Genomic DNA, 23092 nt, shown 5'->3' with positions numbered 1-23092 from the left:
TTAGTCTTCAAACAAGTAAAAGTATTTTAAGATAAAATGCTTGAGTTTTTCTAATGATTATACCTTTGTTTTACAAGATATCATTAACGTAGTAATATTATAAGTTTAAGTATTCAAAGAAGTTTTATGTTTACATAATATATTTTATTTTTTGAACGTTTCCAGCAATATAGATTTTCTTAAGAAATATCTGTTCAATTATCGACTACGATTTTTCAATACTTGATCATTACAAAATTTATACTCTTTTACACTTAGCCTAATTAATTAATTAAGTTTGGCCGGTTAACTGTTTTTCACATATTTTGAAGGATGTCTTACCCCTTCCCTTTAATATAAATTAGAACTCTTACCTAGAATCTCACAAGGTTAAGTAGACTTTAATACAGAATTAATTTAGCATAACTTTAGCAAAATAGGCATCCTAATTCACCTTTAACATAATTAGGTGGCGACTCTTTAAAATAATTTTAAGATTCACCAATATGTTGTACACCATTTGAACCTCGAGTTAAAATGGGGTATAGCAATATTTATTTGATTATTTGTATTTGACTAACCTTTTATTTGAATTGGTTTTATTTAATTAAATTCCCCAAAAACAGTCATATGAGTTATATTCTTAAAACCTTTTAGTTTATTTTATTTCCAAATAAAAAAAAAAAAAGAAAAAAAAAAAAAGAGTTTTCTTAGTTAATATTTTCTCAAAATTAGTCAAAGTCATTTTAGTCAAATCACCGGTCAACCGCAAGTTAGCGGACATTTTGAGGGCCTAACACCTTCTCGGAATGTACATTGAACTTCGAACCCTTTTTATTTTCAATTGATTTTTATATGTTTAAGTCTTTTGAAAACTTTAAATTTTTTCTTGATTCTTACTAAAAAATTAATTGGCGACTCTTAAACCAGTCTAAATTCTATTTTTAAATAAAACATAGATATTGACATAAATTTAATTTCAAAATCTATAAAGGCATAACTTATTACTTCTAAAAAAACTTGCCTACTTTTGTCGGATAAGATAGATTATTTCTAATTTATATCTTATAAATTAGATACTACAAAACATAATTTTTACCAAACAAGGTAAAAGTTTTCCTTGTGAAAATATGTTATAATAAAAGATACTTTGATTCGTAACTTTTTATTAAATAAGAAAAAAAGATTAAAATTAAAACCACCAAAAAATAAGAGTAATAGTATAAAAACTTGAAACAAAATCAAGATCCATCATGTTAAAGAATTTGTATATTAAGAAGACATAATATATAAACGTATTCTTTAATTTGAAATGAGGTGATATTTATTTCTTTTAATTTTGAATGTGTATAAAATTGAACAATTATATTCACACATTCTGCTTGACATAATTCAAATGTATCCCGTAGGAATTGTCACCTAGGACATCCCGTCACACATAAGATATGTATTTACTTACTCAATTCTATACAAATTTAAATATCTATTTCTATAGGATATGAATATTAATTAAATCAAATTAAAAGATACTTTTAAGAAGTAAAAAGTTTTATATTGGGTAAAAAATCGTTAAATTTTATAGTGATTGACATGAGAAGACTCGTTGTCATCCAGTAAATATACAAGGGTCAACAAACGTAAAGCACGTTACTTTTCTCCGTTTATCGAATCTTCTTCCTTACTCACCACGACTAGCTGTCTACTTCAACGTATCCACAACAGCAGCCAGCCAGTCAGCCGTCGCCGGCGATGCATGAATTTGACCTCCACGATCTCTCCGACGACGCCGATTACGCTGATTCTATGCAACAAGTAAGCTATTTCCTTATCAAAATTACCACTTCGCCATTTTCACTCTCTTCAATTTTACTCACCGGAGCGTTTACTGAATAATTGATGAGCTTAGTTTTGTGTTTGTGATATGCGATTTTCGAAGATTTGATAAGGAGTGTTGAGCTCCGTGATTTCGTTTAATAGTATATGCATCTAGTTCTTATGCAGTTATGCTGAATTTTTTTTTATTGATTGATTTTCGAATTACTTGAGTTTTAATTCGAGTTTAATCTCAACTACTTCGGTGCAACAAGTGAGAAATTCCAATTGCAAATCATCTGATCGCCATATGCAAATTGCTGTTTATTATCACTATAGATTTGTTGCTAATGTATTGAGTATATTTAATATTAAATTTCAAAATGATCCGTAACTATCTCGAATTTAAATAGCAGAATTTACTGTAAATTTGATGAAGTTGAACTGTGCTTATGATGTTTGATTAAGTAGCTTGATTCCCGCGGTTGAGCTTGTTGGTCTTGTTTAATATATAGTTTATTTACTGTTCAGAAGTTTGAAGCTGTTTATTGTCCTTCTTTGTTGTGATTTGGAAATTTTTTTTTTGTTTTGTTTTGGTGGTGTGTATTAGGGTTCGGCGAGTATGACTAAGAGTGGTAATAGTAATCGGAATTCATCCAGTGAACAAGTCGGTGCTGAAATCGTGTATTTGAAAGATAATGTGGCGATACACCCGACTCAACATGCATGGGAGAGGATCAGAGGTCGGCTGAAGCTGATCAAGCAAGGAGGTTCTCTGTTAATGGTATAAGTAGAATTATTTTTGCTTTGTTAGACTTGTTTTTATGTGTGAATCAGTTTTCAAATGTAGGTTTAATAATTGCTATTGGATCATTACTCTTTTATGGCATACATGATTTAAAGCTTACTACATTTTTGCCTGCCATAATTTGAGTATCAAAGTATAAGGTGTGTGGTGAAATTAAAGTTCAAAATGCAAATGGATGTGCAAAGTGCTTATTGTTTGGGTATTTCTTTAAATGACATTTGGTTCAAAGAGTGAAAGTAATTAAAAGTAGCAGGGCTAATATAACTTACTGAATATAAATAATAGGGTTAAATATATGAGGTCTTCATTAATCTTTTGCTTGTAGAATAGACCGATAACCTCTTGGAATCGTGGGTGAAAATGGAAAGTATTTTGCTCACAAGCTAACACAGTCTGGTACATTGACCAGATATGCCCATTTTATCTTTTCTATTGCCTTCCTCTTTGTAACTTAATTTTATTTTCCCTTTCCTTCCCATGAACAAGGATGATGAATTTTTGTTGTATGTGTGTGTATGTGGGTTTTAGGGGGGTGCTGTTACTATTGTAGCAAATATCACTTGGTTCTGCTTATTTAACTGAGCTATTGATTTGCTTTGCGACAGACTTGGATTCCATATGAAGGGCAAAGCTCAAGTGCAAGGCTGTCTGAAAAAGGTTGGGCTCAAGTTATCTTTATTATGAGTTTATGACCCAAACAAAAGAACAGTGATTTTATGCAAAACAAAGATTGTGTCACCTGATCAGTAATGGTTATTGTTTATATATCTTGGTTCAGATAAAAGTCTCTATACAATAAGAGCAGTGCCTTTCTCGGATATTAGGTCAATCCGTAGACACACTCCTACTTTGGGTTGGCAGTATGCTATTGTAGTATTGTCGTCAGGTACGTAGTCATGTACTGTATTTTCATAAGTCCTTCCGTTCCATACCAGGGATTTTGAAGTGTTGTTTTCGTGGAATAGTTTAACCTTTCCTTGTTTTTGTTTGTGAGAAGTTAGTTTACTTGCTATTCTCTTTGCAACTCTTTTGGAAATAGATCACTTCTACTTTCTAAATTGATAATTCTTCCTTGCATACTAGTGTGGCTTCAGTACCCAATTTCTCAGCTCACACATGATATAATTTCTTGATAACTTTGGAAATAGTAAGTCCACTGATATTATATTCTGAGATAATCCATCAAAGCTCTTCATGTGGCATCATTGATAGCTTGTTTGGTTAACATTTTGGAAAAATAGAAGTGCTTCTTTTTGTACTTGCTTTTGAGAGTTAAGATATTTGGCTAAGCTACTGCGTTTTGAAAGTACTTCTTCTGGAGAAATCATTTAAGATAAGCAAACCACCCCAATCAGCCTCAAAGCCACTGGCTATGGAGAGGAATCTGGAAGTCAAAAATCCTACTCAAAGTGGCATGTTTTGTCTGGTTGTTAGCCAAAGAAGTTGGACTAATCAAGAAAACTTAAAGAGGAGGGGGATACCATTATGTTCTAGATGTTTCTTTTGTGGGGAAACTGGTGAGACAGTTAACCATCTCTTTCTACACTGCAAGATCACTGGTCAACTATGGGGGTTATTCCTGAATCTTAAGGGTATGTCATGGACCATGCGTGCAAGATCACAGAAGTAATCCGCAGTTGGGAGGAAGCAAGAAAGCAATCCAAGAACAGAGACAGATGGAGAATTGTCCCAGCTAGTATATGGTGGGCAATATGGAAGGAACAGAACTCTAGAGCTTTTGATAGTATAGAAAATAGTATGCAAAAAGTCAGCTAAATTGTCTTATGCTACTTTGTTTTTGGCGTAATCAGTTATACTCAAATGATACTATCTCCATAATTGATGTACTAGACTCAATTTAGTAAAAGATAGTTGGATTTGAAGTACATGGTGTAAATATTGACCAATACAGTTTTAGTGCGGTCTTTTGAGGAATATACGAAGTTACCAGTTTCAAAAAATAAATGAAGCAAATTTTGGAAGCTTGACCAAACATACCTTAAGATTCTTAAATTTGTCTCATTTGATTTACGCTTTCTCGAATGCATTTACATTTTGCTATCATGACAATGTTATGATTCTTGGATAGTTCAAAGGCTAAGAGAACTACTATTGGGAATACGAAGCTCGAGTAGGAATCAATTGCTCCTAGATACTTTGGTCCATTGAACAAGATTTGGAACACATTATGATTCATGGCAGTGTTATGGCCTGTGGTAGGCAATTTTTGTGAAGCATAAGAGAAGAACTATGGGATGTACTTTGGAAGCTAGGGGTGGAGTCAAAATTGCTTCTTAATCCATGTTATGCGAGGGGTGGAGTCGAGTTTCTGAATAGGTATAAGTTTCATGGCAATCCTTCTCTACCTGAGTGTTATTTTAGAAAATCTTAGCTGTTGATCCTTCTAGTTTCAATAATTTGTTATGAAATCATGATGTTTTAGGTCCCCTTTTGGTAATACTACTGATTGATTTAGGCATGAATACTGCTCATCATTTCCAGGAAATCGTGATGTTTGAAGTCATTCAATTTAGCTTGTGCATCATTTTATATAGACATATATGCATCCTTGATGGGTAAACATCTTTTGTTCTATCTAGCTTCAAGGGTTACATGCATGACTTTATTTGTATATTATTTTGATTAGTTACATGCACGGTTTATTTTTCCCTGCTGTTTTTGGTAGATCTTTTAAACTTCCCCGTATTACCAACTTGTTGATTTTGAATATAATGTTTCTTATGCAGGACTAGCATTTCCTCCACTTTATTTTTACAATGGAGGTCTCAAGGAGTTTCTAGCAACAATTAAGCAACATGTTTTTCTCGTGAGGTGAATTCGGTTACTTGTTCTTCCTTTAGGAATTGGCTTTGTGATTTTGATAACATTCTAAATGGATTATTTAAACAAATTTCACAGATTTATGTGTTATCTTTTTCTTTCTGGTTGATTCTTCACTGCACTTTGGAGCTAAAATCCTTTTATTTTTCCATCTTATCCTTTATGTGAGATACAAATGAGAAAGTAGAAATCAGAGCAAGACAACTCACACATGGATTGATGCTTGAAGATAATGTAACATACAAATAAGAATTAACAAACTATTAGTCATATTATTTAATCACATTGAGAGGTTCTTTGGTGGATGGGAGATAAAGAATATGATCTCTGGAGGTGGCAGACGTGAGTGTAAGTTTCTTTCAGGACTGCCACATATCAATTGACATATGATGTTTATACTAGCTGAAATTATTGTATAGTAACTAATTGTGCTGGAAGTTGTGGGTTGTTCCTTCTTTTTCAGTATAGCTACAAACTATTTTTAATTTCAGAAGGAAAAGATACTAGTACTGAAAATTTTGGATCTTGGTTGATTCTGTATCTAATTTGCCGTTATTGACCTAATACTGATATAGATTAACTAGATTACTGGAAGGATTTCCTTTCTCACTAGTGAAGGGTACTTACAGGTCAGCTGAAGATGCAAATATATTTCTTGTTAATGACTTACAAGATCCGCTCCAGGTGCAGCTAATGTCATTTAAAATTCTGTTAGCTTTAACAACTGCTCTAGTTCTCCTTCACAGATTCACACTTCCACCTACTTTGATATGATTGTTACAGAGAACTCTCTCTTCCTTGGAGCTTCCCAGGGCCGTTTCTGTTGCCAACAGGCCAACTTCATCTATTGCACCTAGTGAATCTTCATTCAGTCGGACAGATGGTGAAGCCCTTGATAAGAACTCCGCAGTTATTCAACAAAATGGCAGGCAAAGACAAAAACATAATGATCCTCGACATTTATCTATTCAAGTACTGGAGAAATTTTCTCTTGTCACCAGATTTGCACGTGAAACAAAATCTCAATTTCTTCGTGAAGCTCATGGTGATGGTTTCATTTCTAATGCAATGAAGAAGCATGACAAAAAACCAAATAATTACTCTTCTGTTGTTGAATCTAATGATGTGCACAAGCCGCTTGAAGATGTTCATGTGCCTGCAAATTCGTCCGAGGTAAGAATCTCACATGTACCCCACTCCTCTTTCTGGATTAGTTTAATTTTCCTTTTGAAACCCCTGGCGTAGAAGATGATGGTCCTGACCTTAGTTCGTATTTGTGCATTTAAATTTTTAAGGAACTGGGAATTTGATTTGGTTAGTCAACAAGGAGAACTCCGCACTTATGCTTTAATAAGATTTAGTAATACACCAAAAACTGCAAGATGATATGAAATGGAACTACTCTTTGTCAAAAAAATAAAAATGAAATGGAATTATTTCTTGGTTTAGAAATGTTCTCTGGTGCTCCAATTGAGAAGTGGCAAGGCTGTTGACATGATTTATCCTTGGGTTCAGAGAATGAATGAACTGCCTCAGTTCATTGTCAACTGTACTCAAAACCATATAAGAATAGTCCAGCAAAGTAGCGTTTTTGGATGTATTATCAACCTCATCACAGGACTGTTCTGACGTTCTTATCTATCTTTAAACAGGAAAGTTCTTGTGAGATACATAATAAGAATGAAGAAGCTGCAATGCGCGATGAAAATTTAGAGGTCTGTTCATATCTGAGGAACCATCTGACTTGTTGAGCATGTTATTAACTTCTTGTAACTGGTGTCTGTAGATAAAAACCTAGTTTTCAGCTTTTGTTGGATATGAAAGATTCGTCCAACAAGATGATGTTATTTAGTGTATGATAAACTGAAGTTTTTACCTTTTCTTTCTTATTGTTCATCAAAATGAAAGTGTACTCTCTCTAATAGCTTCAACTTTTAAATGAGATGGTCCCACACTTAAACATGGTATTGGAGCTGGCAAGAAGGTCCTAGGTTCAAATCTCACTGCCACCAAAAAGCAAAAATATAGGCCATATGTTTGGCCCATTACAAAGAATCAGGCCTACACTTGCGGAGATGCATCGAGACATAATATAATTAAAAATGTATTCTCTAACAACTTAAGCTTTATATGAGATGGTCACATACTTCAACAAAGATCTATGGGTTATTCATGGAACTAAGTTTAGACGACGAAATTTTTCTAAAACGAAACAATTTGAAAATGATGAATGAAGTTGCACCATCTGGATACTACCTGTAGCTGTAGACTGGACTGGACCATACCATCTTTTCTTTATATTATTATGAAGTTAAAACTACATTTCTTTTTTTTGGTTACCTAGTATTTTATAATTACTTCCAGGTAAAATCCATAGAAATAATTTTTTATATACAACTAATATATTAGAAGTATAATAAGCAAATTAAAACCCAGTTCAGGTAGTATGGGTGGATGAAGTACTTGACATATTTCAGAGCTACTGCCCTTCACCGGCTGTAATGGCTCCTAACCTTAATAACAGTTGTAAAGAAAAAATCCTTGAACTATTATGCTTGAGAGAGTTTTTCAAATTACCATTTTTTGTCTAGGCTACTTAATTTATATCTAGCTCAACAGCATGAGTTATTTTGGAAACATGCCCCCTATTTCTCTCTCTATATCTCTTCCTAGAAGTGTTAGTAAGTGAATTTAGGGGGTCTGTGACAGGTTCATCAACACTTTTTCTTTCTTCTGCAGTATGACTATGACAAATTATCACTAGTATGGGGAAAACCGCGCCAGCCTCCGTTGGGATCAAAAGAGGTATAAGACTTGTCATTGTTAATGATTTTAAGAGAACATTTTTGAACTGTTGGCATCATGCCAGTTCTAGGTCAAGTAAGACTTTTCAGCCAGAAGCTCAGGTCCATCTCGTTTTGTTGTTGCAGGCTTAACTAATTAGATAGAAATATCCCCTTTTTACAATCTTAAATTTCTAAATGAGGTGATCACACAATTTGATATGGAGTCAAAGTAGGCTTTTGAGTCTCAGTGCAACCTATTATCAAGTTTCCACATCCTTGACTCAAGAAAATAAATAGGCCTACTTCATTATTTAGTGGAGCCTGTGGTTATTTAGTGTATTATTGTGTGTGGCTTTTGCAGCTAATGTCTACATTCCTTGCTTCATTATGTTTTTCCACAGTGGTCCACCTTTTTGGACTCTGAAGGTAGGGTCATAGACTCGCAGGCACTAAGAAAGAGGATCTTTTACGGAGGTGTGGAGAAAGGTCTGAGGAAAGAGGTATGTTCTTGTGGAGATCTATACCCCTCTCATGGTCTGTCTAAGTAGGAATAATATACTTCCGTTTGTCATTGTGGTTCCAGGTCTGGAGATTTCTGTTGGGATATCATTCGTATGATTCAACTTGTGCCGAGAGGGAATATCTCGCGTCTATCAGAAAGTCAGAGTATGAAACAATAAAAAACCAGTGGAAGGTTTGTGTAGCTCTCTCTAGACCTTTTTCCCGGGGTGTGGGCCCAGGAAATTTCTGCTTCCTTCTAAACCCCTATTAGTTTATTTTGTTCGATTGGGGTGTGTTTGGTATGAGAGAAAGCATTTTCCATGGATAATATTTTCCTAGAAAATGTTTTGTTGGAAAATAAGTGTGCTTCTTACTTATTTTCTAGTTTTCTGTAAATAAGCAAAAAAATATTATCCCAAGAGCATTTAGACGTAATCTAGCAAAACACCATGTGGGCGGGATGGGGTATGGAGTGGGAGTTTGGGTGGTGATTGTGGGTGGGATGGGAATTGGGGATGTTGGGTGGGTTGGGAGGAGTTAATGAACTTAGAATGTCACTTGTGGAACTTTTTTCCCTACTTCCCTTAGAGAAGTCGTTTCCTCATTTTTAAGGAGCTTGTTTCCTAGAGAAAATGTTTTCCCATATATTTTGATCAACCAAACATGAGAAAATTGAAAAACATTTTCTATTTTCCTCTGTTAGAATAGGAATAGGTTTATACAATCCTATTAGAATAGGAATAGGTTTATACAATCCTATTAGAATAGGAATAAGTTTATACAATCCTATTAGAACAGGAATAGGAATAGAAATAGAAATAGGAATACTAAATAGTATCCTACTTGGTAAAGGATTGTATTCTAGGGTCTATAAATAGGGTCTCAATGTAATAATGTAAACAACAACAATTCAATAATATTCTTCTCCTATATTTCTCACATGGTATCAGAGCCTCTACGATCTTAGTAAACAGTTAAAGTGTTTTCGCTGCCAGCGGGCGGCTATTACTCATATATGCCGCCCATCTAGCCAACAATTATGTTAGCAAAAGTTGGGTCACCGTGTATCTTTTCGGTGACTATTTTCTCATATTTGATTTATATAAGCACCGTGCCATCATTCCGGTGACTACTTTCTTATATCTAACTTGTAGCACCGTGCCATCTTTCTGGTGACTACTTTTTCATATTTAATTTGTGTAGCACTGTGCCATCATTCCAGTGACTACTTTTTCATATATAATTTTTGTAGCACCGTGCTATCCTTCCGGTGACTACCTTTTTTGCATATCTGATTTGCGTAGCACCGTGCATCTCTCCGGACTACTTTTCATATTTAATTTGTGTAGTATCGTGGATTTTTCCAAACTATTTTCTCATATCTGAGTTGCATAGCATCATGTGTCTTTTCAGTGACTCCTCATATTTGATTTGCATAGTTTCATTCGTCTTTCCGGTGACTCCTCAAATCTAATTTGCGTAGGGTTGTGCCATCATTCCAACCCTACCCATATAATTTTCTTTTTTCAGTAGGGTCGTGTCATCATTCCGACCCTACCTATATTATTTCTCTTTTTCAATGGGGGTCGTTCCATCAAGTCGAACTATCCTGTATAATTTCTATTTTCTAGTTGGGTCGTGACATCATTCCGACCCTACCCATATAATTTTATTTCTTAGATTGTAACCACTTTTATCCATCAAATCTAATACTCCGGCATATGAGCATGTTCCGGCCAGTTTTTCGGTGACTTTCTTGTTAAATATTGACACGTCCATTGATTCCAACATGATCCATACACTTTATACTGGATTTTGAGCACTTTCGGCGACCGTTGCATTTTGAAGAAGTCTATATGGAGCAACCACCTAATTTTGTTGCTCAGGGGGAGTTTAGTAGCCTTGTATGTTGATTACGTAAGTCACTCTATGGTCTGAAACAGTCTTTGCAAGCTTGGTTTGGGAAGTTCAACACTGTAATTTTATCACTCTCTGTTTTATCAACATTATGCATCAAATTCAATATTTCATGAGAAGACCAAGCCCATTGAGATTGATTGTCAAATTTGTGAAGTCGAGTGATCAACTTGCAAATATCTCACCAAGCCCCTCATCGGTCCTCGTGTTAATTACATTTGTAACAAGCTAGGTACATGAATTGTATGCACTAGCTTGAGGGGGAGTGTTAGAATAGGAATAGGTTTATACAATTCTATTAGAATAGGAATAGGTTTATACAATCCTATTAGAATAGGAATAAGTTTATACAATCCTATTAGAATAGGAATAGGAATACTAAATAGTATCCTACTTGGTAAAGGATTGTATTCTAGGGTCTATAAATAGGGTCTCAATGTACTAATGTAAACAACAACATTTCAATAATATTCTTCTCCTATATTTCTCACATCCTCCATACCAAACACACTCTAAATGCCTTCCGTGATTAAAATTGTTGAATAAGCTGCCATCTTATATTAGCTCATTTCAATCTGATGAGATTCTTGTTACCATCATCATGATGCTGTTAGGTTTCAATGTTTCTATATTCTCTTTTGATATCTCGAGCTTTGTCCTTCAGTTGACACAGAATGATTTTATCTCAGATTTCATGTGAATACTGCCATCCCTTGTCTCTACTAGAATTATATGATGCCACTGGTAAATTAAATATTGAAACGAGGAATACATATTTGTAGGGATAGTAACAGTATTTTTATGTGTTCGCGTTGGTATTCTTGAAATAGGACATCAAGGAGCTTGGAGATAATTATCCTCTGGAAGTTTGTTCCAAGTATTTAATAATCTGTAGTACTCTTCTGGGTTAAAGGACTTGAATCATATATCTTTGTGAATTTTACTTATGATATTCCACTAGGGAAGTCAATCCCCCCAATTTTTCTTTCCTCCAAAGACGAGTATTTTCAGGGTTAAAAGAATCAATCGTTTTGTTGTGGAGTTATGCTTTCCGTTCCTTATGGAAAATCAGTTCCCCTGTTTTCTCTCCCCTAGAGAGGACCGATGATGAGAAAATGGCTTTGAGGTCTTTTTGGTAAAACTAAGCCTTAAATATTCGTGTTTATGTTGAATCTATTTGTGCAGAGCATCACTAAAGAGCAGGCTAAGAGATTTACAAAATTCCGAGAAAGGAAAGCTCTTATTGAAAAAGATGTGGTAAGTATCGAATTATTCCAGCCTTTTGGGCCTACAAATGACTTCCATATTAGAGGCTGAGAGCCAGTATGCAGTTCTTCACATCTGAGTCATTACCTACCCGTCTTACTTCTATAACATATTATTTTGGTTATTGTAAAATTATGACACTTCTTATTTCTCTTCTTCCCTTTTCCTTTTTCTTTTAAATTGATCTTGAAGGTCAGGACTGATAGGTCAATTCCATTCTATGATGGGGATGATAATTCTAATGTGAAGTGCTTGCGTGACATACTGCTCACTTACTCATTCTACAACTTTGACCTGGGTTACTGTCAGGTAACTGCGTTACGTTAATTGGTCGTTCTTTGCTAATATGCTCATGCAAAGTTAAATCAGCTACGTGCATGATTTTCCGATTTCTCAAACATTGAAAATCTCAGGCTTCCTGCCTCCCTTTCTCTTTCTCTTAGATGTTCTGTTTCACCAAGGGGGACTTGACCTTGAAACATTGTCTATCTAGGCAGCACCGAGTCCAACCTTGATGTTAGTTTTCTGCAGAAATAGATCCATGTTTTCTGGTAGTATAATGGTGTGAAATAAAATGATAAGATTCAGTATTTTTTAACAAGAGACTATGCATTTAATCTGAGAATTTTATTTCTTCATTTGGAAAATCTGCTGCCTAAATCATGGTGCGCAGAGTTACCCGGTACATGTGTTGGTGTGAGGTAGAAAATATCCGGTAGATTAAGGTGCGTGAGAACTGGTTGCCTGGTCCTGAAACCACCGTTATTTAAAATAAAAAGGTAGCAGCTTAATAATGATGTTTTTATGCATGTTCTTTTTGGTAACTAACATAATAACTATCCAATGTCCTGATTGTTTACCTTCTATTCAATCTTTTCGGAAGCAATTGTCACACTGTCAGTCAAAGAAATGGTCTCACATAATGCAAATTATAGTATCTCATATTACCAACCTGAGATTACTCTGTTTCCCTTTTGTATGTAATGGCTCTCGAGAGAATTCAATTCCTAGTGGATAATACTGGTGGAATCATGCTTTCTATGATTGATCTATGCTGTTGGTGCCTTTGGGCTCCAGTATTCTGTTTACAACTTGGTACAAGTTCCTTTTCTTTCTTGGTTGCTAACTTTCTGATGAACTTTTTATTCTCTTGACTTGTAGGGTATGAGTGATCTTCTTTCACCAATATTGTATGTGATGGGAGATGAACCACAATCGTTTTGGTGCTTTGTGGCTTTGATGGAGCGACTTGGACCAAATTTTAATCGTGACCAGAACGGAGTGCATTCTCAGCTTTTTGCATTGTCAAAGGTTCTTTCTGTGTGTCTGTGGTTTCATTTAACTTGCCAGCTTCTCAACCCCCCACCCCCCCCCCCACACACAGCTTCTTTTTTTTTTTACTAAGTTTTATACTCTGTGTACCTCAGTGATGCTTCGTTCTTGCTTTTTGTATATAGACGCTGCCTTTGTTCAATGTTTTTCTTGTACCAAAGTTTCATGAATAAATTATGTATTAGCAGCTACCTTGAGGTGACCAAAAAAGCAAAGCGGCTCTAAGAATTTAATTAAAGTATTGGTATGCAGAAATAGAATAATATGAACATATGCCCACAACTCACTTGTAATGGGACAATGCAAGAGAGGACACTGTGTCTGTAATCTGCATAAAAGCATCTTGATTATTATTTCCTTTCTTATTCTGAGGCTATTAACACAACTATAGCATGCCATGTTAATTGGTACATGCTAATGAAAAAAGCACTCGTTGCAAATAAAATCCCAAATGATCCACCATTAACTGCTGACAAATCCGTAATGTTGCTATAACCTCTATAATAGGCCATGAAACAATGCAAGCCTCTTTATTGGCAGGACAATCTTCTGATTGAAGGATTAGGTGTCAGACAAATGGTATCCTTCCAATGACCACCTAAACATGCCTGAGTATTTAGAAATGATTCATTTTGCGGCTAATGTGTTTCAGTGCTGCATTTTATTTTCTTGAAGCCCTGGCGTTTCCATCCCTTCTTACCCTTTTGCTGTTATAGAAGATTCTTGATTTGTTGATATCACCATATCTGACTGATAAGTATATGTTTGCTGTCAAAAATCTGATGCACAAATTACTGGGCTATGCAGTTGGTGGAGTTATTGGACAATCCTTTGCATAATTACTTCCAACAGAAGGACTGCTTGAATTATTTTTTCTGCTTTCGCTGGGTTCTTATACAATTCAAAAGGCAAGCAGTTCTACTCCTTAAAATTCTGTCTGCTAGCAGCCAGCATATTATGCGCCTGTGTATTAACAGCTCATTTGTGGATCCTATGTTTAAACAAACTTGTACTATTTTGATTTTTCAGTTAAACTATACTAATTCAATATCAAAAACAGAAGTTAGATTATGCTGATGAATATGACTAATATGTCGAAATTTTTCTGACCTTGGTGAGATTTTGAGAAAGCCTTGGATTAAAAGCCAAATTCCAGACTTGTTTCTCTTTTATTTCATACTGGGAAGTATGAACTCTCGCCTCCCTGTTGAGTGCTCACTCCCATTTTAGTGTAAAAATCTTTTGACAGCTAGTTCTCTTTTTGTCCATTTATCCTTGAACAATTCACATGACCTAGGGAACTGAAGGAATAGATCCCTTCTCATGATCACCTGGATAAGCATTTCTTCAAACTTATGCATGCATATATATATATATATATATATATATATTCTGTTGAACCTAATAATGTTCAGGGATTTGGACTAGTGGTAAGAGCATAGCATGTGATGCATGAATTAGGCATACGTCACAGATTCGAACTCTGCTATAGATAAGGCCTGGCATAAATTGGAGAAGGGTAGAGGGGGGGGTCAAAATTTCCATCAAGTTCAATTTCAAAAAAAAAAAAACTATCCATTGAGTTCTGAAAAAAATGTGTAGAGGTCCAACTAAGTTCACTCTATTAGGTTTTATCTATTCCTTCGACATACACCAAAAAGAAGGCCTCCATTCATGGATATTTTTTAAAACTACAAAACAATGACATTGCTAAAGTTTTTTTCACTTGTAGAAATCTGTTTTACATTTCCCCGGAAGGAATCATGATTGTGGTCCTTAAAAGCATTAAGATTTATGGATGTGCTCCTTTCTTCCCAGCATCCCTCTCTCTGAGGATGGGAGGATAAGAGCAAACAAAGGGATAAAAGAATGTTTGATTTCACATCAGCAAAAATGTGATAGTTGGAGTAATTTGAATATCTTGATGCAGCTATCATTTTGTCAAATCTCATGTTACTTCCAGCTTAGGCTGTCAGACTTCAAATTGCATTAAATTGATGTTTTGATTCCCTTTAAGTTGATATGTTTCCTTTTATAGGGAATTTGACTTTGAGAAAACAATGCGGTTGTGGGAGGTCTTATGGACACATTATTTGAGCGAGCATCTTCATCTATATGTCTGTGTTGCAATTCTGAGAAGACACCGCAGTAAAATAATAGGAGAAGAGATGGATTTTGACACACTGCTAAAATTTATCAATGAGCTAAGTGGTCATATTAACCTCGATGCTACCCTCAGGGATGCTGAGGCTTTGTGCATATGTGCCGGTGAAAATGGAGAAGCTTGCATCCCTCCTGGAACTCCACCTTCATTACCATTTGAGATTACTTCAATGTACAATCAACAGGATGATGATGATATACTGTAACCACTTCTGGATTTAAATTTCATAAATTGACATATGACCTTGGCAATCAGTGTGATATTCTTTTCAGTGTATATATGGATTTTGATAATCAGAATATTTTTTATTTTTTTTGCTGGAAGTCACTAGCTTTTTTCACCATGTTTATGCCCTTATATTGAAATCTTATTTCACTGTTCCTTAAAAAAATTTCTGTTTTCGAAGTTTTGTTGCTACACCAATGCGAATAAGAAATTGTAAACCAGATAGCTAGCTTTTGTAACAGGAATAGCCGATATATAGTTTATTACTTTTCTTCACTTAGTTGGAATTGGCAGTAGAGGAGGAAGCTGATACTTAGAAAAAGGGAGATCTATTCATTTCTGACCTCTTGATACATGCATAAATTGGTTTCGCAAATAAGCTTTCAGGCAGAAAAAGCACAAGCTCAAATCCGAAACCGCTAGCATGGGAGTTGTTAACTTGTCATGGCACTAGTGGAAATTGTGCTCTTATGTGAAGGATGCAATAGAGAAATACTACAACAAATTTCTAAAGGAATGGCTGAATCTCATTCCACGCTTCTTTGCCAGTGCTTGTGAATGCTTCAAGCAAGACAATGTCGTCCAATATGGGAATAAAAGGCTCATCTTCGAGAAATGGCATGTTATTCATTGTCAGAGGTGATAGTAAGCTGCAGTTGAAGTCCTGCATTTCTTCTATCCATGAATCTAAAACTGTTTTGGTGGCCACTTCTTGGTTGCTTACTGTCTCAGCAGGGTACTCTTGCATTTTGCCTTGTGTGCTTTGAGTATTCGCCTCCTTGGACTTGACATGCTTCTTTTTGCCTCTACATGATCTCTTGTTGTTCAAATGTGTGTTCCAGAAGTTCTTAACTTCATTGTCTGTTCTTCCAGGTAGCCTACCAGCAATTAGTGACCATCTGTACCAAAAACGATGTGAGATAAGTAAAGCAAAAAAGCAGGAAAGTATCAATTATCTATTCATGTTGTATTAGCAGGAAAGCAGGGGGGGAAACAGTGACCGGTTGCCAAGAAGCTTGTGGAGTCTGATGATGAGGTCTTTTTCATCTTCTGACATCATTCCTCGCTTGATGTTTGGCCTGAGGTAATTTTTCCACCTTAGTCTGCAGCTCTTACCACTCCTCATTAAGCCTAAGACGTATATTGAAACGTTGAACTCTTTGACGTCAGCATTGTAGTAGACCATTGATGATATAACATGCTATTAGACTAAAAGATTTTGGAAGTATACCTGACTTCTCAGAAATGGTAGCCCAGTTTCCCTCTCCATGAGTCTCGACGCAATTCTTCAATATCAAGTCCTCCTCAGGTTTCCAAAATCCTCTCTTCATTCTTGTTTTAACTTCTTTATCCTTCATTGCACTTTTTCTCTTCCTCTATCCTGTTAACCTTTATGTGTAGTAAAATAGGAAATGAGTGATATTCATATATATAGATAAAAGTTTTTATTTTTTTTGGAATGGGAGGAGGGGGTGTGGGGTGGGGTTGTGCATGTGTCTTACTCACTCTTGAAACAATGATGATGGAATTTAAAATTCTTTACTTTTGGATTACTATGTGTTGAAGTTGAGGGCCCTCAAATTTGATATCTTTTGTACTACCTGACATTGAAACCCCTTTGTGTGTGTGTTCCACTTTCATCCCACTAAAAGCCATTCACAAAGATGCTAGCTCATCTGGGTATTATTACCTTTCCTCAAGCCCTCCATGGGAAGGGGGAATTAGAAAAACTGATAATTAAAGACTTTCTTTTTTGGTGCATTGTGTATATGGTGGAAAGTTAATAGACTTTGAACAGACATGGATGATTACCCTTTCAAGCATAGTATCATTTTGCAATGAAAACAAACAAAAGATCATCATTTGCAATGTAATGTCATGATTAGGGGTTTTCATCCGTATGTTCAAAGTTAGTATGGTACCAAAAGCTGTCGAAATTAATGTCTAATCACTAATGTATAGTGCCTTTCCTGCTGTGCAAGCATATTTGATTGTGAACCCCTTACTTATTAGGAGTATATTCTTAGTGAGTGGTGCAACAATGATAGAACGTAACAAAATATTACGACCATCTATCCTATGATTTGAGCCCAAGTTTACCCCTTGCAATTCGGACAACCGTCTGTAGCATCATAAGAGACACCCCTTTCAAGTGCTGCTTATAAGTTGGTCAAAATAGTTTATATGTACTTTCTAATTTATTTACGCTTTTGTTAAACACCCAAGTACTTATGAGTTAAAAACCAATTAAAAACCATAAGTTGATGACTCCCGCTTATGGTTTTTACAGCCTATAAAGAACTTTTGATTTGATCAAGTATTTTACTATTTATACTTAATATAATCTTTATACAAAATAGAACTCCTAATAACCCCCTCTCCATTTCATTTTCTTTGTTCGTGCTTCTCTTTGTATACATATACTCTTCTATTATTTTGTAAATAACTGTAAGTACTAATTATCAACATTTTATTTTTTTACTAAACACATCATCTACTTATTGTCAGTTTAATCACTTTCTACTCAAAACACATAACTGTTTATATAGAGACTTGTACATGTATTGGTCCTTATAATTGGTGAAAGGTATATATATAGTCCCACAAGCTCACATGTAGGTCATATAGTTCATGTTTTTTTTTTTTTGGGTTGGTACAAATAACTCTTGCCAGCTAAAATTTTTGAAGGGAGAGAGTACTATTATATATGCCAGCTCAAAATGTGATAGGAACCAAAGATATATATATGTCTTGTACTGATATTGATATGAATCATGATGATCTTGGAAGAAGTGAAAAACACATGGAAGAGGGCATGGGACATTGGGCAATTCTAAAAGGTGCCAAAAGTGAAAATGATTGAACCCATAAGAGCATAATGCGCCAATCATCAACCTTAAAGTTCTTTGAATACTGTTCTTGATTGAACTCCAATTGCCTCCCCTCTTGGGGCTTGTCATTCCATAAATTTGGATTAATTCCCATCCATTATCCTTTGGCAAGCGGACGGTGAGCGCATGCCTTGTTTCTAGCTTAGTCTAGATTCAAATAAGGACAAGAAGTCAAGTGTGATGTTTTCCAGTTATAATCATCTGCTTAAGTTTTGATGGATATAATTACTTGATATTTGTATTAGTGGAAAATAGTAGGTATTTGATGAAATAATCAAAGTGCACACAAGCTGATGTTATCATCCTCTCATATTTATTCCTTTTGGTTCATCATCATTGTTTTTGTGTTAGGGTTATATAAATTGCAATGCAAATTATCTTCATACTTTGTAATTCATGAGGCAATGATAAGATCACCAACAAACTCCCCTCTTCCTCTACACACACAAGAAAAAAGACAGTTTGGTGCACGAAATATTTTGTATTCACGCATGATTCGAGGAAGGATTGTATTCTAAGGGTGTCTAATGTAGGCAGTCTATCCTGACTTTTGCATTCTAGTGGCTAATTCCATGGCTAGCGAGTTGTTGCTTCATGGCTCATCAAAGTATAGATTTAATCTCAAATTTAATTACGAGATATCCCACCTTATCTCATGAACCAAACTATCCTAACATAGTATGTTCAACAACATTTCAACATGGAATTGTATGGTTGCATTCATAGTATGTGTGTTAAATAAGGCAAAGGAAGAAAAGGGTTGTCAAGTCCTTTCATGAAAAAATAAAGCTGCAGCATACACCTCATAAGAAGAAGATAGTGGATTAGTACAGAGAGCAATATTTGAACACTTTTAAGCTGGCATATTTCTTGGATTTTATTTATTTTGCTTTTCAACTTTTCTCATTATAGTGTTTACTGAGATTATTCCCCTTGTTTCTTTGCTCAAACAAAAAAACAGTACCAAAATCTTTCATAGATATCTTTTAAAAGTACCACATTTGTTTTTGTCCTCTTTCACACGTGGAAGGTTATTAATATAAATAAAAGGGAAACTTCATAAATACAAGTGAATAAGTAAAATAATTCATGATTCACAACTAATTTCGTTATTACATTTAGTACAATAAAATAAGTTTACATGATATCCGAAATCAAAAGAGTTCACATTATATTAAAATCCCTAAAATTAAGCTTAGCAATTAGATATATTTTTATGAGAAAATTTTAAACATGACTGTAGTTTGAGCCTTATTAGAAATCTATAGTTATAGTTTGAGTATTTATCATTCATAGCAATAGTTTGAGATTTTAGGAAAAAGAGATGAAGAAGTAAGCGAGATTAGGAGAGAGACGAACGAGATTTAAAAGAGAGAAACGAGAGATGTAAGAGAGAGACATACTAAGGTAGGAGATTGTGTTATGCAACTTATATAAGTTCAAATTTGATATATGACATATATTATAGTACTATTTTCAAGCTATAGCAGTAGATTTAGACTTTCAAGCTATAACATTAAAAACTTCAGGTTATAACAAATTCACAAAAAAAAGAAATGTTTTTATTAATTGGAAAAAACTTAAAAAATAAATAAAAAGATAAACGAAAATTTTAAAAAAATGGAATTAGAAATAATAAAGTAAAAAACTGAAATTGTGGCATGTAATTTAATTTGAACTTATTGTAGATAATTAATGATTAGCATGAAATAAGGGATCCAAACAAATTAACAATATTTTTTATCCTTAATTCACTCAAAATCAGTTAAAATAAAATAAAAAATCAGATCATATCCTTTTTTTCTTCAACATTTCTCTCTCTTAATTCTTCAGCCTAAAAAATTACAAGAATCGAGTAATTGAAAGTTTTTTTCATTGAAAAATTTGATTTTATTGAGATGGACAATTACGTATCAATTCTAATTAAACATGGTGAAAGATGGGATCCTTTGGGTTGGTATCTATTATTGTTTAGTGTTAATTTTTAAATTACATGAAATGAATTTTTTTTAATTAAACTGTAAACCGTTTCTATGTTTAAGATGATATCATTACTTGTTAACTGTGGTGAAATGTATAATATTAGTGATTTTCTGTTTTTGTGATTGTTTTGTGTATTTTTTTTTTCTTAAAGTATAAAGTAATTGTATATTTATGAATGAATTTAATAGAATTATTGGAAAGAAATTTGTAAGAAAATGTGTTTCGTAAGATGTAAAAAAAGTTATTTGGATTTTTGACGAATTGTATAACAAGTGTTTTAAGTTGGTAGTAAATTATAAATTTTAGTGTGTTATATTAGACGTTGTCATTTCTGAAGTAATTAGTGAGTTAGAAATGAATTATTTGGTACGATAAGATATAGATATTTGTAATGTATGATTATTTGTTGTATGAAATGTGTATTGAGTGAGTTTGAAAGTTGTTATGAAATAAGTTGTCTTAATGATATATGTATGAAATGTATATTAAGAAAATATGAAATTTGTACGAAAGCATGTCCAGTAATCTGAAATTATTTTTTTTTGAAATTTTGACGAATTGTATGATAATGTTTTATGGTTGTATTAATTTTGAAATTTTATTGTTGATATTTTTGTATAAATTTGTGTGACATTAATGAAGTATTTTCGTAAAAAAATGTACATATTTGATGAATGAAATTTGTATTAAAATAATCATCAACTGTTGATATGCATGTTGTTGTTGATGGATCAGAGAAGTACATAGTAAACTTAAACACCAATATGTGTAGTTGTGAAAGATTTCAAAATGATGAGATACCATGTGGGCATGGAATGACAGTTCTTAGATATAGAAGACTGTATGAAACAGAATTATGCTCTCCTTTTTATAGCCTGAAGAATTTTCAAGATGCATATGCCATTCCTATTGAACCTATTCATTGCGAGAGTACATGGGATATACCAAGTTATATTTTAGAGCCTAAATTGATGTCACCCGGTCCAAAGAGACCGGTAGGAAGACCACAACTTGAATGATGGAAGGGGTTTGCTGATGTGAAATTCAAAATGTCAAAAGTTACCTGTAGTAGATGTCGTCAAGTTGGACATAACAGGAAGACATGCTCAAATTATCCTGTGCAAAAATAATGAATGTTCATTGTTAAGACTATATATAATATTTTTTTTTTGTTGGTTATATTAATGTTTTGGTTTGATATAAAACATAATAATGTTGTGTTTAGTGTACTGGTTATTATTTATACATTGTTCATTCAGTTATCATACAGAATGCATATTGTATAAATTTAGTGCTTGGAACAATTTTTAGTAACAACTGTATGAATTTTGTGTACTTAATGAATGAATCGTGTATAAATTAAGACAAATGTGAAAACACAATTCATAACATTTGTATATAAAAATCATACCACGATTAAATACAATGTTCAAACATTAAATATTAAAGTCATAGTAATAGATTTCATACATGTGTCAACTAATGAGTAATCATATAGAAACACACCCATACACTGTTCATCCAGTAATCATATAGAATGCATAATGATACAAATTTATTGTTAGATGTAGTATTTATTATTTATACACTATTCATTCATTAATGACACATCTTGTATATCGTTAATGATAAAATTTGTTCCATATTAAAGATCTTGTATATATTAGTGACTAATTTAAGTTGTTGTCGGACATATATAAATCATATTTAATTCAAACGAAAATAAGACAAAATACAACTATAAAAATTATACCATGACTAAATACAAATATCCAACATTTAATATTGAAGTCATAGACATATGCATATAAAATGTATTTCATACACGTTTCATCCATTTGTTATACAAATTAAAAACACATTGCTACTTTAAAAAATAGTGTATCAAAACTGTATGAAGTCTGTATAATGTTTTTGTCCAGAACTTATAAAATCCAAACATTATAGGTTAGTGCATGCCAATCACCATGTGTATAATTAAAAACACAGTGTTACAATTTTTAGAACATTCAAAAGAGAATCAAAAGGTGCAATCAACTGTTTTGATAACATATTGTAGTACTAGTTACAGTAGCCCGTGCTAGCACGGGCCCAACATATTTTTTTTATTTTTTATTTTAATTTATGTGACATTAATAAAATTTTAACGGTCAAACAATTTGTTTGTATGTTCTTTAAATTTTAAGTTGTTGATTATTGTGGTTAATAATACTTTATATGTCATTTTCAATATTCTCTTTGTCCCAATTTATGTGTCATTGATAGAATTTCGAAAATCAAGCAAATTATGTATATGTCTTTTAGATTTTGAAGTTATTTAATTATTATGAGTTATAGTACATTTTACGTAGATGTTACTTTTTCTATTCCAAACTATGTGACATTAGTAGAATTTTGAGAGTTGATAAATTTTTTTGTATGTCCTTTAAATTTTGAAGTTGCTAATTATTGTGTGATTTTTAGTACGTTTCATGTTATTTCAAATAATATATGTTATTTCCTCTATCCTAATTTATATGACACTAATAGATTTTGAGCTTCAACCAAATTTTATAGATGTCTTTATAATATTTTAGGGTTTAATTAC

At 33.6% G+C, this 23092-nt stretch overlaps 2 protein-coding genes across 2 annotated transcripts; one reads left to right on the top strand and one right to left on the bottom strand.

Annotated features, from left to right (window-relative positions):
* Positions 1-1628: 1628 nt before the first annotated feature.
* Positions 1629-15721, top strand: LOC125824407 (uncharacterized). Its single transcript, XM_049503781.1, has 16 exons — positions 1629-1791; positions 2402-2575; positions 3205-3256; positions 3378-3485; positions 5347-5431; positions 6070-6124; positions 6224-6613; positions 7093-7155; positions 8180-8245; positions 8628-8726; positions 8810-8920; positions 11830-11901; positions 12103-12219; positions 13072-13221; positions 14050-14150; positions 15281-15721. Exons 1-16 carry the CDS (start codon positions 1729-1731, stop codon positions 15609-15611), a joined length of 2037 nt encoding a protein of 678 aa, XP_049359738.1. The 5' UTR covers positions 1629-1728; the 3' UTR covers positions 15612-15721.
* Positions 15722-15788: 67 nt separating this feature from the next.
* LOC125824419 (transcription factor MYB82-like) lies at positions 15789-17029 on the bottom strand. The gene is made up of 3 exons (XM_049503793.1): positions 16863-17029; positions 16633-16762; positions 15789-16530 (listed from the first exon to the last, which is right to left on the bottom strand). Exons 1-3 carry the CDS (start codon positions 16987-16989, stop codon positions 16140-16142), a joined length of 648 nt encoding a protein of 215 aa, XP_049359750.1. The 5' UTR covers positions 16990-17029; the 3' UTR covers positions 15789-16139.
* Between the last annotated feature and the right edge of the window lie 6063 nt (positions 17030-23092).

The sequence above is a fragment of the Solanum verrucosum genome, unplaced genomic scaffold (assembly GCF_900185275.1).
Source record: "Solanum verrucosum unplaced genomic scaffold, falcon-dt-bn FXZP01000022.1, whole genome shotgun sequence".
In the NCBI taxonomy this organism is placed as follows: Eukaryota; Viridiplantae; Streptophyta; class Magnoliopsida; order Solanales; family Solanaceae; genus Solanum; species Solanum verrucosum.
The sequence above is the reverse complement of the archived record's forward strand: the minus strand, read 5'-3'. Positions and strand labels throughout refer to the sequence as shown.

What these genes read in the sequence shown, in the direction of transcription:
- LOC125824407 (XM_049503781.1), top strand. Translation starts at nt 1,729, where the DNA reads ATGCATGAATTTGACCTCCACGATCTCTCCGACGACGCCGATTACGCT. An exon ending in TTGACCTGGGTTACTGTCAG is followed by an intron (nt 12,220 to 13,071) that starts GTAACTGCGTTA and finishes CTTGACTTGTAG; the next exon opens with GGTATGAGTGATCTTCTTTC. An exon ending in AGCTTTTTGCATTGTCAAAG is followed by an intron (nt 13,222 to 14,049) that starts GTTCTTTCTGTG and finishes TGGGCTATGCAG; the next exon opens with TTGGTGGAGTTATTGGACAA.
- LOC125824419 (XM_049503793.1), bottom strand. Translation starts at nt 16,989, where the DNA reads ATGAAGGATAAAGAAGTTAAAACAAGAATGAAGAGAGGATTTTGGAAA. An exon ending in TACCATTTCTGAGAAGTCAG is followed by an intron (nt 16,763 to 16,862) that starts GTATACTTCCAA and finishes TATACGTCTTAG; the next exon opens with GCTTAATGAGGAGTGGTAAG. An exon ending in CACAAGCTTCTTGGCAACCG is followed by an intron (nt 16,531 to 16,632) that starts GTCACTGTTTCC and finishes TTTTTGGTACAG; the next exon opens with ATGGTCACTAATTGCTGGTA.